General features: G+C 37.2%; 1 protein-coding gene across 3 annotated transcripts in view; it reads right to left on the reverse strand.

The window, feature by feature from the left end:
• The window catches only part of LOC127628941 (histone deacetylase 7-like), a 99,442-nt gene that overhangs the window by 66,572 nt on the left and 12,042 nt on the right, over positions 1–20,828 (reverse strand). Inside the window, exons 1-2 of one of the 3 annotated variants that reach the window (XM_052105929.1) lie at positions 8,221–8,375; positions 7,045–7,113 (exon numbers count right to left, since the gene is read on the reverse strand). The exons of 1 other annotated variant lie outside the window; for it this stretch is intronic. Coding sequence is in view for 1 of the 2 variants with exons in the window: in XM_052105927.1 (XP_051961887.1) it covers positions 7,045–7,113 (69 nt within the window). In the remaining variant the exon portion in view is untranslated. Of the gene's footprint in view, positions 1–7,044; positions 7,114–8,220; positions 8,376–20,828 lie in introns of those variants that run through there. One more of the 3 variants, XM_052105927.1, reaches the window with a different exon arrangement.

Raw genomic sequence — 20,828 nt, forward strand, 5'->3', positions numbered from 1 at the left:
TGTAAATGGACTGTATGCAATTAATTAGAAGAATTCCTGGGAGTCCTTGATGATTGTCAGGCATATTTCTATGACAGTGACTCTCCTTTTATACACATAGAAAATGTGATTCTCTTCTGAATTTGGATGAAGACTCTGCTAAAGTATAGTGAATATAATATTATTAATAATTTTCATCTACTGACAAACAAATCATGGCTAGTATTAACAGTGATTATATCGGCACGCACTTCACTTCTACCATTCGATTTTGATTAGGAAAAAACCTATTAATGTATTCATACACTAATAAAATAAATAAAAAACATTTCTAAATTCAAATTACACTTTAAACTAATCAAAAATATAATCAAAATAACAAAGTGGTACAAAAATTATACCAAATCCAAACATTTAATCTGTCTTTTTAGACTTAAAATCAATCTCAACAACAGGTGGAAAATGACTAGTAGGCTATAAATTACATAATGCAGTAAATATAATTATAAATATACAATAATAATAATACATATACATATAAACATAACTTAAGCAAATTAAATAAAAACCATAAACCATGACCTCTATAAAGTGTAGTACAAATCTCAAGCAATTACCCCTGAAAAATTGCAATTGTCAGGGACATTATTTGATGTCCTGTACTTTCAAAATTTGGACATGAACTTCATTACCACCTGCTGGTGGAATTTCTAAACTGCAAATGCAGGAACTGAATTTGAACTTTGCGCTGAGTTAAGAGGTGGTATTGAAACATCTTAACGCAATGACCTATTTCTCAGGAAAATAGCAAATTGTGCATGGCACCACTTCAATTACATACAGTACACACAACGTTTGAGCGTATACACCCAAAATAGTGCAAACACTCCCACCCACAGCCATTTGCGCTTTGCGCTGGCATGAAAATGTCTCTTAGAATTAGCGCTCTCACGAAAATCGAATAAGACTTGGCGCACTGTTGTAGTGCGTAGTGCTTTGCTTTGCACACTCACAAAATGTTTTAAAGAGTTTTATAAAAGTTTTATTGACAAGACAAGAGAAGAAAAGAGATGAGAGAAGACAATAACATATGAAAAGAGATGAGATGACAAGAAAGGGAAAGAGAAGTGAGGAGACGAGATGAGATGACAACAAGAGAAGAGAAGAGACGAGATGAGAAGAGATAACAACAAGAGAAGAGACAATAAGACGAGATGAGAAGTGACAAGAAGACAAGAAAAGGGGTTTGAACAGAAGAAGACTTAAGCAAAAGTCTCAATATTCTTTCCTTTTAATCTCATTGACATCTAGGAGAAACAATTGAGATTGATTTATTTAAATGCAATTGTCTTTTTCTTTCCTTTGGGAAAGATCCTTAGTTTTGTTTTCTCTCTCTATCGCTCAGTCTTGAGTGTTCTTGCAGAATGCACAGCTGTCTGAGTTATTCAGACCCTTTGCTTCCGCGACAGCTGCTCAGGACATTCGTCCAGCTAGTGCTCATCATTGTGTACACATGTGTGTGTGTGTGCAATTTTGCGTATTTTTAGCTGCTCAGACATTATTCAGCATCTGCAGTTACACAAGATGTGGGTATTCCCGTAAACAACACACTAGGGGAATATGTCTGCATGAAATGGTGTGTGGATGGAATATTTGAACAATTTTTGAGTGCTGAAGTTTGATTCACTTTCAGTAGCAGAGCAGGCTCCCACTCAATCCCAAACAACTTTAAAAATGTGAGTGTGTAATTCTGGGAGAATAGCCAGTCCACACATAATTTAATTTAGATTAACCCCAATTAAAAACAAACGTGAAACATTACAACATTGCATAAAGTCAGCGTTCAATGTTGTACGTTACTAGTCTTGTGAACATGGAAAGATAATTTGTGGTTTAAAAGTTTAGTCTGGTCAGGGTTAGCGTTAAGGGTTAGTTAGTGTTTAACTTTAGTTTTGACCCACCCAGAGGAAAATTGTTTATTGCTCATAGGTTGCTTTTTCAAAGCTCAGAAGACTTGATGGAGATCTTAGATTATGATTCATTTAGGTACAAACATACTTTTCAGATGCTTCTCCAAAAATGCCTTAGGAGAAATTAATATAAAGTTTAATTTAGTATCCTATTAATTTTCCACATGCGTACAACTGTAGTTCCAGCTTGACCACAGGGGGCAGTTTGGATATTCAGATAGCATAAACTGATTTAAGCAAACCAAAAAAATGACCTTCTGTCATAGATTTCCCCATAAAATCATTCTGTGTAAAAATAATGTATTTATTTGTCAGCTCTTACGAGAACAAAAGCCAGAAGCAGACTGCTGACATTGTTACTTCAAGTTACACAATTTGGCCTGCATGCTGGGATGGACTGAGAAGTTATAAGCGGATTGCGGAGTCACATCAGTCAGCTGATGCTACCCAACATCATCAGGAGTGTGTGTGTCAGTGGGACTGCTTCTGATTTTAAGAGTGACCACATTACCAGGCCAATGACTGGAATGCATCTGATGAAGAGAAGATAGTGTGGAGGAAAAAAGCAGGAGTAAAGGAGAGTTGCCTCAGGGTGAGGTGTATGTGTTGGTTTGAATGGTATGTCTCAACAATGGAGGGAACACTATGGCTTGAAATATAGTCTAACTTATAGTTATGCAAGCTTGATTGCACACAAAATATATCAGAATACAATTCACAATGCACCTGCAAGTGTTGCATTCTCAGTATTGCTGCAAGGGGCGCAACAGCAGCTTGGCTTAAACTTCTTCTATTGCCTGCAGAAGTTGACTTTAAAACACAGACATTTTTAGGGAACTGTATCGCCCCCTTGATTACACAGTGAAACAAGAACATAAAAGGTATAAACAACGGACTGCATGCTTGCAATTTATTGGCCAAGCATTTGCGCCTGCATTTGTGTTATGTATTTCTGGCCTATGCTTGTAATGTTGGTTCAATACATTAAAACATAACTGTTATATAGCAAGTTTTTCACTCGAAATAGACACAGTGTAAATCATTCTCGAGAGGCAGAGAGCGTAAGAGAGCGAGATAATGGAGGTTACGTCTACCCACAATTTACAGCACACTCAAAATGGCGCCACTCAACAGTTTAATTCTGTATTTGAACTCCAACAACTCACAAGTGGACACAAAAATGCACATAATGACACCTCTCTAAGCAGATTTCCTTCTATCCATGCAGCCCTCTTTCCTTTCCTCCACCATCCGTCCCCTTTCCATGGATTCTTTTCTTTAACAACCATTCTGGGAAAGGCTTCGCCAGGAACACATCTCATACATATGCAGCCTCACAAACTTCTGTCTGAGCCTTCAACAATGAGGGAGGACATTAACATTCCTGGTAACCTCAAACACACACACACTGACGCACACTGGCTCACTGAGCTCTTTTTGTACACACGAACAAATGAGCACCTTTGTGTCTGAACACTTCCTTGTCTCCAAACATTCAGGTGGTCAAACACAACGTTCTGATCCTCGCAGACCTCGGTTTAATTTGCTTCAAAAAACAGCAGGCCGGAGTGGGCTGCTCTGGGAAAACGGGATTATTTAATTACCAGCCACTTTTTAATGCTGGCTTGAGTTAACATGGTTTGTATTATAAACAGAAACCAACAGGGCTTGCACAACTACTTATTTTTACTAAATGACTATTCGTTAATTCGACAGAACAGTTCACATGAATTCAAACACCTTCTAAGAAGTCTGATGTGTGCTTCGCTTATAACAGGCTTTATAAACACAGCTTTATGCAGGTTACCATTCAAAGACAGTCACACTCAAATGCACCAGGACATAGTATGTATATTTGACATAATAATATACCACATTGAGCAAGCACAATCTGAGGCCACGGTATATATGATTTTTCAACATAGGCCCAAAGAATCAAATAGTGGTAGAATTAATTGACTAGTCAACTATTTAATAAGTCGACTAATCACAACATCCTCTGCAAACCAAAAACAGAATTTTCCTCCTGATGCCACCATATAGAGGAAGGGCAATCTGAGGCCACGGTATACACAACTTGTCGACATAGGCCCAGAGCATTAAATAGTAACAGAACTACTCAACTAATCAAATAGTCAACAAGTTGGTGCAACCCCTACTAACAAAGAAGCAGAATTGTTCTCCATCACCATATTGAGCAAGTACAATCTGAGGCCACAATTTACATGACTTGTTGACATAGGCCCAAAGCATCAAACAATGGTAGAACTAATCAACTAGTCAACTCGTTCGACTGGTGGACTAGTTAACAATTGGACAAGTTGGTGCAACCCCTACTAATCAAGAAACAGAATTCTCCTCCTGCTGTCAACAACTAGAGTAAGTACAATCTGTGCAATACTCAATGTCAACATGTTAGTCCAACCCCTGATATTTTATTAAAGAAATTTAATTTCCCTCCTACTGTCACCATACAAGCACAACTGAAGTCACATGGTCCACCACTGGTCAGCACAGGCCCACAGCACTGAATTCTGGAAGAGCTAATCAACTAGTTGGCACAACCCAAACCAAGCAAGAAACTTACTTGTTCTCCTACTACCTCTAGTACAATGGACTAGTTGACTATTTGACTAATCAACTACAAATGAACACAATTCATAAGGGGCAGCCTATAAATGACTTTCAAATCATCAAGCTTGGTAGATCTTTTGAGAAGGAAATTCCATGGTGATTGTTACCTCATACAAGAACCAGCAATCACACTCAAAATCAAAGATATTTCAGAAGACTCTGTCATATCCTGGATGAATCACAAATGTCTCCGATTTAAGAAAGCAGACAGAACCTTCCTCGTCAATGCTTCAATCCTCTAGTGATAAAACACCCATCACGTTTGATGTCAAGACTTCAATCAACAATTTTTTTTATGAAGAATTTGTCTTCTCACAGGTTGTGTCGGTGATGTTTGTACAAGTTAAGAGGTAACCTGTGCCCTGAGGCTGTAAGTGAGTCTTTTTTTTCTGTTTGAGCTGTGATGACAGCCGCAACGTGAAGGAGGCTAGTGTCAGCTGACCCCCGTAACAGGAAATGTGATCCGTACTGCAGCTCCCTGAAAAACAATCTTGCAATTGTCAGCTTGACTCTCCTGTCTCCCTCACCCTCGCAGAGGGGAACGCAAAAATATACCTCACAATGAACATCTTCCCATCATTCCTGTCAGCTAACAGCGTTGCCTCACTGTTAAATCAATTCCAGTGAACTATCACAAAATCCCAAAGGAATTTGACATGAGATAAAGATGGTACAATGTTACAGCTACAGTTTGCAAGTCATTGGTTTTGAAAACCAGCTTAAAGGCATAGTTCACCAAAAAATCTAAATATTGTCATAATTTCCTCAAACCTCATGTCGTTCCAAACATGTATGACATTAAATGTAAATGACTTTAAATAAGTAAATTATGACATTTTTGGTGGACTATCCCTTTAAATATCAACACATTTGATTTAGAGCTTCAGTGGTAGAAATTATGTAACTAGTTTAATAATGAATAAACTAGATGATTGAACACATACAGTATATGACAGCTGAGAATTCACTTTGAGCTAGTTTAGATAAACTGTGGTTTAGTTATGCAACACAAACAGTCAACACAAAAACTAGTTCAGTTGCACTACCCAATATCATCCATATTATAAACTTTGATGAAACTGAACCCTAGGTCATTATAACAGTATCGGGTCTCTGGGTCTACATAAATCATAATGTGGAAAGACAAAAGTAACAGAATGATCAGCAGGCTTCACAAGCGGTCCACGGGGCCCGGTTACAGCCAAACAAAAGAGCGAGAGCGGTGTCGGATCCCTCTTATGGGCACGGCTGAAACATTACCCATGCACCGCTGGCCATAACCTCATCGTGTTTTTTTCCGTGAACAGATCGACCCAATGTGGTGCACGCAACACGAGCTGTGCACAAGCTCCATGACTCTACAGCTTCAAGCAATATCTAATGCCAGGCATTAAAAGGACATAATGCATTTATGTTTGTTTACACTAGCATTTGCTGAGTCACAACTTTTATTGGATGTAAAAATAGTGATTGAATATTACTCATACAGTCTTTTGCACGCTTCAAAGAATGTACACAGCAAATCTATATATATTAATCTATAAATGTGTTTCAACATCTAAATTAACTGGTTTGATTCAAGTCAGACTATATTTTTTAACATCACTGAATCAACCTGAATTCATTAGGTTACACCAACAAAATAACTGTACAGGTAGAAATAGCTTCTTAGGACAATACTTAAATTAACGTAGAATAAGTCATATTTGTATTAGTCTAAAGTAGGTACCTCATTTAGAGTAAGTCAACCTCTTATGACATACGTAATGCATAGTCAAGCAGTGCCAACTCACTTAATCTCTGTGAACTAGACAACGCAGGTTAGACATCTAGTAGACTGTTGGGTCTATGATTACTGATGCAAAGGTAAAGCAACACAAATAGCCATATCATTTATTCAGTGTCAATCTAAGCCCAACACAACTGAAAAGAGAGCTCTGCAATATGTCCATTCTGACTGTGCACATCCCACACTCAACTGAACGCTTCCTCATCTCCAAATGATCAGAAAATTTCCTCTAATGAAAGAGTTGTGCAACTTTGTTCACCATAAACCCTCAAACTGACTTCACAGATTTCAACAATATCAAAAAAGAAAAGATAAAAATTATAAATAAGTGTATAAGCGAGTGGTGCATGCTTATAATCAGTGTTCCAAATCTTTGACCAATGAACTTCCATTAATTTTCAAGTTTTTTGATTGTTGCTCAAAGAGAATTATTAAAGAGATTGCATGAAGGGTTTTCATGACTCTTCCAGGGAAGAAATGTATATAAAATTAACTGATCATTTCAGGTTTTCCATGACCCTGTGTAAAACTTCATGAAGGAAATACTTTTGGTTAAGCTGGCCTATTTAAATGTACAATGTACAATCAGTACAATGAAGAGAATTTCACAATCTCCTTGAGAAGGTGTATAAGGTGTTAACATCTCTGTAATGAAGGTAAAGCATACAGTACCTGCCACTCCCCAGCAGTAACTGTCCCTTTGGTCTGACTCTACGATCAGTCCTGCTGCACAACTTCCATCTGTGGGATGAGAAAATGTGCAGATGTTTCTGAGATCTTTATCATGTTTTTTTTTCTCACACCATTGCAAACATGTGCCATGGTAATCATACTAAAATTATTATTTCAGAAAATAATAATTTTCTGAAAGCTACACTTTGAAGGAGATCTCATATATTGTGATCTTACAGTGTCAACAATGACCATAGTACTGTAACTATGGTATTTTGGCAGAGACTCTGATCTAATTTGCAGAGTCACACATGCAGTAACACTCTAAGACTGTCACCATACCTGAAGGTCTGCAGTTCTAGACAGCATTTTACGGCACAAAAGACATTCAAAGACCCAAAAAATGCTGTCTAGATAGGGAGCTCGAAAGGTTTTGAGACACAGGCAAATCACATACAACCTGAAACTCTTCCTAAAGTTAAAGGATGTGCTTCAGGCCTCAAGACCGTTCCTTTAAATGCAGAGAGAACTACAATAAGTTTCACAAGAGATCATTTAAAAAAGGCCTCTGTTTGGATGCTTAAACCCACAGTTTTATTTGTTTGTTTGTCTCTTTAGTTTCTATCATCATTCCTTATATCATTATAAGCATATCACACACACACACACACACACACACACACACACACACACACACACACACACACATATATATTAATGCAGAATATCTGCGTGCATATGCAATAAAAAAGGTATTGTCATGTAGCCTAAAGTGTCATTATATAGGTTTATGTCTTTGTCTTTATATGCCTAAATGCTTTAATAGAATAATGTGTTGTATTAATAAATAAATAAATAAATAAATAAATAATTGTTTATTCACGTAAAAAAATAAAAAATAATTATAATATGGCTGAATCATCCTGACTATATTTGGTTAGACCAATAAAAGTAATTTTAAAGGTTAGATCAGATAGAAATAACTATGTTAACATGGTGCACATTTCACTTTTTAAAGTGTAGGTAAAAGCTTTAACTCATCAGATTTAATAATTATAATAGGTTTTAAAAGTCATGCTTGGTAACAGAAGCCTAAAAATATTGAATTAATGACAACTACTCTAAAAACGCAAAATACTCGTTTAATAATATGAACCATTAAAGACGCGTCTCTACCTTATGAGAAAGATATAAGCATGCAACAGGTTGAATTTCCTTGTTTGAAGCTCCTTCTTCCTTTTGCAGTTTTTACAAGTTTCTTTCTTTTTTTTCTTGTGTTAAATCTTGTTTTAATCCTTTTTTAGAAGTCTGACATCCATGAAACCAGACCAGCAGCGACGTTCGGCACTGATACAAGAGAGAGAATGTGAGTTATTACAAGTATCCCGGTAAGCCCCGCCCCTGAGGCGGACGAAAATAGAAATGTGGGCGGACTCCACCAAAAATAGCTTGTGACGTCACCCGGCTGCATTGTTTCCTTCTCTGTTATTTCATTGGCTGTGGCTGCAGCCAATCCTGCAGCGCACATCCACACTGCACTCTAGTGTACTTCAAAGTCCTGTACTCAAAATTGAAACTATGGCCACTGCAATAACAGGCCATTTATTGACAGAACTAGTTATAACTTATTCAAAATAACTGAAAACTTTTCACCAGATTTCATTTTAACTTTTTGAGACATACCTTTTTCCAGCCTAATGTTAATAATTGTAATATAGTTGCACATTTATTTGCTCATAGATTTGCACATATTTACAGTGGCGTCCAACAGTCTGAGACAACTACTGATTTTTTTTCTAAATTAATCCCAGATATTCAATGAGGTCTCAGATTTTGGACCCCACTATTAAATGGTCTTATACTGCTGTTCGTGTGTTTAGATTGTATATTTGAAAGAGTGAAAGACTGTATTGAATAGTGCATTAGGGTTATTAGGATGCTGTATTTATACTTGCAATTACATTACTGTATATAATGAATGGTAACCAGAATTTGAATCTCCAAAAAGCACATAATTGCAACATAAAGTAACCCATATGACTCCAGAGGTTAAATCCATATCTTCAGAAGCGATGTAAGCAATATGAAGCAAATAATGCAAATCGACAAAAAACAAAAGAAGAAGAATTTGGAAGTGGAGATTGATGGTAATGTAAGACTGAAATATTGATCTGTTTCTCACCCACACCTATCATATCGCTTCTGAAGACATAGATTAAACCATTGGAGTCATTTGGATTACTTTTGTGCTTCCTTTATGTAATTTTAAGCTTCAAAGTTCTCGCCGGCATTTAAATGCATTAAATAGACCAACAGAGCTGAAATATTCTTCTAAAAAACTTTGTTTGTGTTCTACAGAAAAATAATACACATAAAAAGTAAAAGATGAGGGAATTTTAATTTTTTGGTGATCAATCCCTTTAATGCATTCTTGTTGCATTGTTTTTGTTGCAGTTTCTCTTATTAAAACATAACTGCGCATGGAGGCAAAACAGTGTACGTATGCATATATCTCTCTTTCAAAATAAAAACATTTAGTTACCTTTCTTTCTATCTTTCTCTGTAAAACTGAACAAGTCAGCATTCACGCGCCGCACACACGCTCTGACACCACTACCTGACCCGTTTCTCAGAAACCAGGACAAACAGTGGCAGTCTCCGGTGGGTTTCTGATTTCCTTTGTGAGGCCTGCACACTCAGTTCTCGACACTGACTCACATCGGCTGTGTCTCAAAATCTAGTGTGTTGTCTAACTAGACTGCATTTGTGGGCATCATTTTAAACTGTCTACCTAGAAATCATTTTCGTATGCAGCCCGAAATTGCTATACATGCTGTTAAATTTTTTTCATCATTATGCAACATCTTTACTGCAACAATAATTGCTGCAATTTCAAATTGATTTTCTGAGTTTTCTACTCAACTGCCTTCATTAGTAAATACATTTCATTGTGCAAAATCACAATTGTGTGGATTCCCATTGAGATGACTGTATTTAGAATGTGGAATTTCGCCGTACGTAGCCAAATGTGACTGCACTTTTATTGGCTTGACATTTTTTAAGTGTTGGTAGTCTAACTATATAGCTAAGTTAGCTATATTCTATATATAGCTATAGCTAAGTTCGCTCTATTCTGAGTCACAGTCATATTTAGCTTTGAAATATGTTTATGAAACTTCAGATGAAGTCACTGTGCAACGGATGTTATAAAGAAGATACAAACATAGAATGTGCACTGAATCACAGTTTTATCAATAATGGCACTCTTCCATGCATACCGTATATGCGTTTCGTCAAAAGTCACATGTTTGACATTGTAGATTTTTCCAGCAAATATAAAATCTCCATGCTATTTAATTATTTCAATTTCTAGGGCAGAGGAAACAGATACCCCCACCCACCCCCCACACACACACACACTTACACACACACGTGGGTGGTTTACGAGGACATTTTTGTAGGTTACAAACTGGTAATTACAAGGGTATTATGCTATACTTGTGATTTATGAGGAAATTTCTAGGTCCCCAAAATTAAAATCGCTTAAAAAATCATACTAAACTATGTTTTTTGAAAATGTAAAAATTCAGAAATTTTTATGTGAGGGTTATGTTTAGGGTTAAGGGATAGAATCTACAGTTCATACAGTATAAAAATAACTATGTCTATGAAGAGTCCTCGTGAGGATAGCCACACCAACATGTGGTTGTGTGTGTGTGTGTGTGTGTGTGTGTGTGTGTGTGTGTGTGTGTGTGTGTGTGTGTGTGTGTGTGTGTGTGTGTGTGTGTGTGTGTGTGTGTGTGTGTGTGTGTGTGTGTGTGTGTGTGTGTGTGTGTTATAATTACACAGCCCTTCAGTCTGAATCATATCCGCCAGAAACCGAAAATAACAAGACCACGATCTAACACTGAAGCAGCACAGCAGGGGAACAGACGATACACACACCTACCTGTAAACTCTCTTAAACTGCCAGTGAAATCCAATGACACAAGCACTTATCTTTCAGTATGTTTAGTTTTCAAAGTCTATTCAAAAGTCACGATGCAAACTGAAGAAGACATTTTTATAATTTACCATTATTTCTAGGTCACTATTAAAACTTTCTTACTTCAGATCAGATTTTCTTGCTTTCATTTTCAAGATGATCTTTGGAACATCCTCAAATCATGCAGGATGGATCATTAGCTTTTGCACAAACTTAAGGAGTGTATGCCAGCTCGAGTGCATGTTGGCATTAAAGCAAAAGCAGGACAAACCAACTTAATACTTAGAAATTCTGAAATGAATTGACATGTTTCAGTTTAACATGTCATCTCATTTTCATGCCGATAACAGAATCTGTAACGGAAATCCTTGTATTACGTTAAATAGAAAAGAATGCAAATTAGAAATATTTTCAAGGGTGTTCCAAAGAAGGATAAAAATCAGGGGGTTTCTGTCTTTAAATACCAGTAAAAGCAAAAGACACAGACTGAACGTGTGCTTTGTTCAGTATGCACAGGAAGTGGTCAACCTCCCAGTCACACATTTCTACAGAGACACAACCATTTTCAGGTAAATACAATTGCTTTAAACTCACACAGCCGTGAATACCTATAATGCAAAGTGGAGAAATCAGACAAGAACAAGAGATAGATTCTGATTGTAGCATTTCGAGGACTGTGATTTCCCTTTTTCAGATTAAGAGCATCTTGATACATGTAAATCTATAATAGTCTGGAGATGTATAATATTATTAACAGAAATCGAGGTTTGCTTTTATGCAAGATTTTCACTTCTGCTAAATGTAAAAAATAAATAAACTTTTAGTGGTTTAAAGGGGTAGTTCACCCGAAAATAAAAAATCTGTCATCATTTACTCCATCTCATTTCATTAAAAATGTAAAAAAGAAGATATTTTGCAGAAATATTTAGTTTAGAATGTTCTTTTTAAACAATAAAAGTGAAGAGTAAATGGGGCTGTTGAGCTACAAAAATGACTAAAAGCAACACAAAAGTATTGTAATTTCCGAAATCACAAGATCACTAAAGTCATGAGATAGCGCTGGGTAAGAAACAGACTGAAATTATTAGTTGTTATTCACTGAAAATGTTTACCTCCGTCACAAATCTCATTGACTTGCCATGTCACTATTTTCACAAGCTGTGCTGGGTTGATTACTTCACAATTGCAATACTGATTACAAATTGCATGACTAAAATTGTAATCAGTAACTTAATCTCTTTAGGTAATCTAATCTGATTATTTTGTATTACTTTTGGAATACCTCTGACCTAATTGCATATTTGATGGCAAATGCATTTCAGTACGAACATCTAAACTATTTTTATATAATTTTTATATAATTATTAGTGAAGGTCACTGGACCCAATGTACAGTAGACATAGTATATAACAGTTATACATCAGCAGTGTTTAGTAACTTGCATAATTATTCGTCATGATAATGCATTGTCTAAAGTAATTTATGTCACCGGTAGACTGATTTAGAATGAAGAAAAAAAAAGGCAATCAATAAAATTATAAACAATTAACTCCTTTTGCATGATTAATGTAAAGTAACTGTAAACTCACCATGCATATTGTAAAATGTAATTGAATCTAATTACAAGTGCTTGATTTTTTTTTTAATAAAATAACATAATCCATATTACATGTTATGCATTACTACCAGCAGTGGTCACAAGATATACAAGAACCAATAGCGTTTGACATCATTGACATTTTCCTGTGAAAAGTTTGAACATATCAATGTGCAAATGAGATTTGAGAGCTGTTTCAGATTTTCACTGAATAATTACCTACATTTAAGTCTGTTCACAAAACGTCTCGGGTTTCATGTGTAACCCTTGTTCCCTGAAAAAAGCTGAAGGAGATGCAGCGCTTTGCTAAGCGCTTTTGGGAGCAATCCTGCATTGTGAACAGCTGTGAATATGTGTGTAACACGTCAATGAACATCACAAACTTGTTCAGGCATGAGCTTCAGATGTCGACTCAAGGACGTAAGAGCTTGGAGAAGCATGAACATCCAAACTATAAAATCTGATGAATGTGTGCGGAGAGGACCAGCCTGCCGCATCACAAACCTGCTGCAGATGGACCCCTCTAGCCAGTGAAGAGGTTCCCTCTAGCCACTATACAGTACTTTTCATTGAATAGCCTCCTTTCACTCATAAATATGGTAGATTGTGAAAGTAAAATGAGTTGTGAATGCCATTTTATGTTGACTTTTTCGAAATAATCAAATTTAGACTTAATTGTTACAGTTATTAGTTGTATCGAGAGATCAGAGAACAGAACAGCTTTCTCTCTTTGTAAATCTTTCTATTTTGAAACATGATGACTGAACATGCTAGAAAATTGGTCATATGAATCAAACAGATTTAATTACATCCCTGGCTTTAGTGTGCTCTTTCAATTTCAGCTACAATACCTTCCTCTAAAATAACATCCCCACACCCACACCCGCCCCACACACACACACACACACACACACACACACACACACACACACACACACAGTGGCATTTGGATAGACAATAAAAGAGAGTCATGCACAGGCCCGGGGTCTGTTGTGTGGAAATGTTAGTATCCAGTTCAACATTCAACCTCTCTTACCCTTTACTGCCCGAGTATATACCAGCCAAAACCCTAATAATGATAATTCCTATGTGCAATTTATACATATATTTGTTTCTATGTGGCAAGAGGAGAAGAGATGAGAGGAGAGAAGATGATAGGAGATGATAAGAGAGGAGATAAGAGGAGAAGAGATGAAATTAGAGGAGACAACAGGAGAGCAGATGAGATAAACTGAGAGGAGATGAGGGGAGGTGATTGAAAAGGAGAGGACAAAAGATGAGAGGAGACCACTGGAGAGGAGATGAGAGGAGAAGATACGAGACAAGAAGATGTGAGGAGACCAGATGAAAAGAAATGAGAGGAGGAGACGATAGGAGAGGAGAGGAGACAAACTGAGAGGAGATGAAATGAGGGAAGACAATTGAAGAAGAGAAGACACAAGAGGAGATGAGACAAGAGGATAAAAAAAGGAGAGGAGAGCATTGGAGAGGAGATGAGAGATGAGACAACAGGAGATTAGACCTCAAGAGAGGAGGCGATTATACAGGAGACAAGACAAGAGGAGACGATGTGAGAGCAGAAGATTGGAGACGTGACATGAGAAACGGAGCGAAGTGGAAAGAAGACAAGATGAGTGTAGAGGAGACTATTGAAGAGGAGAGGAGATGATTGAAGGAGAGATGAGAGGAGAGGAGATGTGACAAGAGGAGAAAAAAGAAGAGGAGACAAGAGGAGAAATGACAAGAGGACACAATAAGAGAAAAGATGATTGGAGAGGAGATGAGATGAGACAAGATGAGATGAGATGAGATAAGATGAGAGGATAGGAAAAGACAGAAGGTGAGATAAGAGGAGACGAGAAGGTAGGAGAGTACAGAGGATAATTGTTTTGCTCAGAAGTTGCTTTTATAGCACAGGAGACTGTAGGAGGTCTACATCCTTTGTGAGAAATACAAATACACATAGAGGATAGAGCTATACAATTCATGTGGACAGATAATTTGATCATATGAGTTCATATTGACATCTCTGACTATTGATTACAGACTTCAGTATTGTGCTGCTTGAGCACAGTTTGAGACATTGTTGAGACCTCAGAAATTCTAGAGTAGACACTTGTAAGATTACTAAGGTCATTACTGAGAACCAGAAGACTTCATTTGAATTTCATTGTGTTTTATTTTATTTTATTATACAGTACTTGTGTACTGCATTTGCACCATTGTTTTATTTATTTTATTTAGCTGTTGCCATGCCAATAATGCACACTGAACTAAAATGTAATTGAGTGAGAGGGAGTGAGTGGGAGAGATGTTGGGTCACGGTGTGCCAGGAGGGTCCGTCACTTAAGAACTCTGCAGGAATTTGAAGAATGCTGGATAAGGAGAGAGAGGTGTTACAGTCCCGAGAGAGAAAGAATTTGAGATGGGAAGCTACAAAAGGGAGAGGCTTTGAAAACACAGAGGAAAAATAGATGGAGCTAAAGGAAAAGAGATGTAGAGCAAGGAAAAGAGAGGTGTGGACTGAAAAAGGACAGTTTTGAAGAGAGTGCAGTGTGTGTGTGTGTGTGTGTGTGTGTGTGTGTGTGTGCGTGTGTGTGTGTGTTTCTGTGTGTGTGATGGGAATAGGGATTATTAGGAGGGAGTATTTCAGGGTGTGGTGTGCAGCGGCGTTATACTTCAGATAATTTGACACATACAGGTGAAACTCGAAAAATTAGAATATCGTGCAAAAGATCATTAATTTCAGTAATTCAACTTAAAAGGTGAAACTAATATATTATATAGACTCATTACAAGCAAAGTAAGATATTTCAAGCCTTTATTTGATATAATTTTGATGATTATGGCTTACAGCTTATGAAAACCCCAAATTCAGAATCTCAGAAAATTAGAATATTGTGAAAAGGTTCAGTATTGTAGGCTCAAAGTGTCACACTCTAATCAGCTAAACACCTGCAAAGGGTTCCTGAGCCTTTAAATGGTCTCTCAGTCTGGTTCAGTTGAATTCACAATCATGGGGAAGACTGCTGACCTGACAGTTGTGCAGAAAACCATCATTGACACCCTCCACAAGGAGGGAAAGCCTCAAAAGGTAATTGCAAAAGAAGTTGGATGTTCTCAAAGTGCTGTATCAAAGCACATTAATAGAAAGTTAAGTGGAAGGGAAAAGTGTGGCAGAAAAAGGTGCACAAGCAGCAGGGATGACCGTAGCCTGGAGAGGATTGTCAGGAAAAGGCCATTCAAATGTGTGGGGAGCTTCACAAGGAGTGGACTGAGGCTGGAGTTACTGCATCAAGAGCCACCACACACAGGCGGGTCCTGGACATGGGCTTCAAATGTCAAACGTCTTACCTGGGCTAAAGAAAAAAAGAACTGGTCTGTTGCTCAGTGGTCCAAAGTCCTCTTTTCTGATGAGAGCAAATTTTGCATCTCATTTGGAAACCAAGGTCCCAGAGTCTGGAGGAAGAATGGAGAGGCACACAATCCAAGATGCTTGAAGTCCAGTGTGAAGTTTCCACAGTCTGTGTTGGTTTGGGGAGCCATGTCATCGGCTGGTGTTGGTCCACTGTGCTTTATTAAGTCCAGAGTCAACGCAGCCGTCTACCGGGACATTTTAGAGCACTTCATGCTTCCTTCAGCAGACAAGCTTTATGGAGATGCTGACTTCATTTTCCAGCAGGACTTGGCACCTGCCCACACTGCCAAAAGTACCAAAACCTGGTTCAATGACCATGGTATTACTGTGCTTGATTGGCCAGCAAACTCGCTTGACCTGAACCCCATAGAGAATCTATGGGGCATTGCTAAGAGAAAGATGAGAGACATGAGACCAAACAATGCAGAAGAGCTGAAGGCCGCTATTGAAGCATCTTGGTCTTCCATAACACCTCAGCAGTGCCACAGGCTGATAGCATCCATGCCACGCGCATTGAGGCAGTAATTAATGCAAAAGGGGCCCAAACCAAGTACTGAGTACATATGCATGATTATACTTTTCAGAGGGCCGACATTTCTGTATTTAAAATCCTTTTTTTATTGATTTCATGTAATATTCTAATTTTCTGAGATTCTGAATTTGGGGTTTTCATAAGCTGTAAGCCATAATCATCAAAATTATATCAAATAAAGGCTTGAAATATCTTACTTAATGAGTCTATATAATATATTAGTTTCACCTTTTAAGTTGAATTACTGAAATTAATGAACTTTTGCACGATATTCTAATTTTTCGAGTTTCACCTGTACATGACTAAAGCAAGTTAAAGCAAACACAAAACTACAACATATTGTGTCTGGCAGTTTACTTTTGGGCTCTATTATGAGACTGGCCCATGGCTGCTAATTAAAAATCCCATGTCAAGAGTTTAAAAATGAACAAAAGCCTTGTGGGAGGTGCAGTATTCTGGGAATCTTGGAGGGGGTCCTAGTTCTTTGAATTTTGGAATTTTTAGTCACTGATTTTGTCATGTGTAACTTTGTCTGCATTTTTGTTTTTGTTTAGTAGCCCTGAAACCAGCAAACCTTGCAAAATAAAAAAGCTTTGCAGAGGAGAAGTGGTGAAGTTTAAACTTAGAGTTGGGAAATCTGTTCATTCACCATGACTGAAACATGCCACTTGCATAAGGTGCCACATGATGTGATTTTATGACTTATTTGTGGTGTGCATTTTACACAAATGCAGATCTTTATTAAGGCTTCAGAAGACCGGATGTAGTATGCTAGTAATATATTTATTAGTTTTATTTTTAGCTTTCATTTTGTGGAAAAGAGCAGCTTGAACATCTCTTTTTGTCTTCCATGGCAGAAAGTTATACGCATTTGTTATTTATTTTTGTGTGTGTGTGTGTGTGTGTGTGTGTGTGTGTGTGTGTGTGTGTGTGTGTGAGCGTGTATTTATCACTTTGTGGGGACCAAATGTCCCCATAAGGATAGTAAAACCCGAAATTTTTGACCTTGTGGGGACATTTTGTCGGTCCCCATGAGGAAAACAGCTTATAAATCATACTAAATTATGTTTTTTGAAAATGTAGAAATGCAGAAAGTTTTCTGTGAGGGTTAGGTTTAGGGGTAGGGTTAGGTTTAGGGGATAGAATATAAAGTTTGTACAGTATAAAAACCATTATGTCTATGGAAAGTCCCCATAAAACATGGAAACACAACTGTGTGTGTGTGTGTGTGTGTGTGTGTGTGTGTGTGTGTGTGTGTGTGTGTGTGTGTGTGTGTGTGTGTGTGTGTGTGAATTATCAATTAAATGCTCCTGTGGCTTTGTCTGCTTGGCTGTAAAACCGAGTCTTTAAATATCCAGGAGTGGTTTTAATTCACACCCTTTAACACAAATCTAAATTTACCTTATCATAACTCAGCAGTTGTAGATCCCTTTTGTAATTCTGTGAGACAATATACTGTACATGTTTGTGAGATTTATAAAGAATAATTTCATATGTATAACATAAGAAATTTCATTTTAAGATTAAATGTAACATTGAACTGTTTCTGGGTTAATAATTAAACAGGCTAAAACAGTTTCTGGCTACAAGTTAAACTGTGGCTGAGTAATTTATTGAGGTAATGATGCTCAAACAAGCTGGTCATTGGCTTACTGGTATACTGGAAATGAGGGCAAATGCTCTCCATCTTTGTAAACAATAATGCACAATGCATTTAGAAAAAATTGCAAAGGATGAGTTGTGAAGAGCGACATATGAAGTGTTTCCACTCTCTTTCCAGTGTTTTTGGGTGTGTAGGTACGTGTGGGCAGCTCAAAGCGAAACGATGCGGTGCTGAGAGTTCAGTTACTGCTGCTGGTGCTGGTGGAAACCGTTTCAGATGTGAAGTTCACATACATCAGAGACCCCCTGCACATCAGCATCATATTTTATCAGATTACAGCACGGAAAAAAATAAAAACACAGATGGATGAGGCCAGGGGCTCTTCAAGAAAAACACACTTATATTGGAAACAGCTCAATTTTAAAGTAAAATAAAATACAACACAACACAATAAAATAAAATAAAATATAAAGTACTTCCTCGCACACATATGAATTTGATAGACTTTATATCCTGTATATCTGTAATGAACCAGACGAGGAGTGAGGATCTATATGCAGTTTTTAATGGAAAAACAAAAGATGAACACAGGGAACAAATGAAACATCCACGAGGGGAAAACCAAAATATAAACAAGAGAAACATCCACGAAGGGCACGGGCAGGAACACAGTCAAGGACATACATTACATTTAACAACTGACAACAAATGATAAAACAATGGGGTTTAAATACACAAGGATAATGATACACAGGTGAAAACAATCAAGCTGGCAGTGATGAGGGCAGGGAATTATGGGAAGTGTAGTCCGGGACAGATGACACAGGGCAGACAACAGGGGATCGTGACAATATCCTTGTTAAACCATTACCTTCCCTTAAATATTCACATGAGATGTGTTTAAATGTCTTTACCATTTTTTTACCTTTATTTATGTTTTGGTTTGATTGTTTGTTTACCTTTTTTCACTTATTTAATATAAATGTTACAGTTTATCTCATAGAAACATTACAACTTCAGAAACCACCTTGTCCCATAGATTTCCATTGTAACTGTGTTACTGTGCACACGATCAGTATGAATGAATTCTGAGAGCTACCGAGGAGAAGATAATGACTTAATTAATGATTTGTTCAGACCGAAAAACTTGTATCAAACGCATGATTTATGAGCATAAAGAACATGAGAAACAGTCTGGAAAACCTGAGCTCATTAAAAGCATAAGTAGCTCATGGAGCAGTATAGCAAGTTTTTATGGAAACAGCATATTTACAATGCAAGTTAAGCATTTTGACTAGTTTGTTTTGTTCACCTGTTCATTAGCTTCATTGTCTTTGCAGATATACGTAAATTGTAGGATGACATTTATGTTGAAGATATAGCTGATTAATGTCACATCTTTAGGATGTGTTTGACAAACTAGTAGTGAATTATTTAAATAAATTCTTTTTTTATTTTTCTTAAAAAAAAAAAAAAGAAAGAACAAAGAAAAATCATTATTAGTGCATTGTTAATATCTGTTATTCTCATTATATTTTCATCAAAATCGTTATATTATCGTTATGATGCATGTGGTCTTTGTTATTGTTAATGAAACCAAAAGACCCTTCTACAACTAACTTTTTCACCAGTAATCTCGTTGACAACATTAACACTTCAGAAGATTTGTTATATAGCGCATCAGTCATATGGACTTTACTTTTATAGTGCTTCTATGCCGATTACCACAGAAAACAATTTTTAATTTGTCCCTCAGTCCCTTATTCATCCCTTTACTAGAGCTGCAGTTATAATGAATATTCCTTTAACTGCCAGACAAAATTAAAAAAAGTGAGCTGAATGTCTTAACGTGAGTTTTCAAGAGAGTAGTATAGAAATATTATGCCACTCCTTGGGTGACATAAGTTTCTAAAATCCCTAAGATTTAAAGAAAGATTTTTCGACAGAGATAAATATATGATCCTCTAAGTTAGAAAGAGCAACTCAAAATGTCTCGAGGGCTGGAATTCAGGGAAATGACAGTGTGTACCAAATAATGTGTGGTACCTTGATTTACAGCAAAATAAGTCGACACATCACCAGAATAAGAAAACACGTTAAAAGAAGACAGGTATAATTCACTTGTTGCTCTAATAAAACTGGTCAAATAAAAGCAAGTTTCATGGAAAAATGTACTGCAGTAAATGTATTCATATGGCTTTATGAGGTGCAGACTTTCCTGAGTGGAAACTATTAGTGAGATTTCAGTTTGCAGCGAAATATGGACAGTTTTAAAAGAGCTCAAACTGATACTGGGTATTTCCCAGTAAGCCCTGAGGTGGACGTGCTGTACCGCTACTGACAACATTTGACATCATCCGACAGCGCACCCACATTTCTCAACAACAACAATCCTGAAAAGGTGGGCAGAAGAGGTGGAAAGAAGGGCTAAAAATAAACTCGAGCTCTGTCTCTAGTCGTTCTGTCTCTTTGTTTTTGCAGCGTCTCTCTCTCTAGCGCTCAGTTGTTCCTTTCAGTGGCTGCGATGTGAACTCGTTCCTGTCATATTTCACTTCTGAACTCTGTCACACAGAGCTTGAAATATGCGGTCCAGCTGACCCATGACTAAAAGGTCACCCCATATGGTTCAAACTGGCCTGTTTAATCTTT

Source organism: Xyrauchen texanus, chromosome 35 (assembly GCF_025860055.1).
Source record: "Xyrauchen texanus isolate HMW12.3.18 chromosome 35, RBS_HiC_50CHRs, whole genome shotgun sequence".
NCBI lineage: Eukaryota > Metazoa > Chordata > Actinopteri > Cypriniformes > Catostomidae > Xyrauchen > Xyrauchen texanus.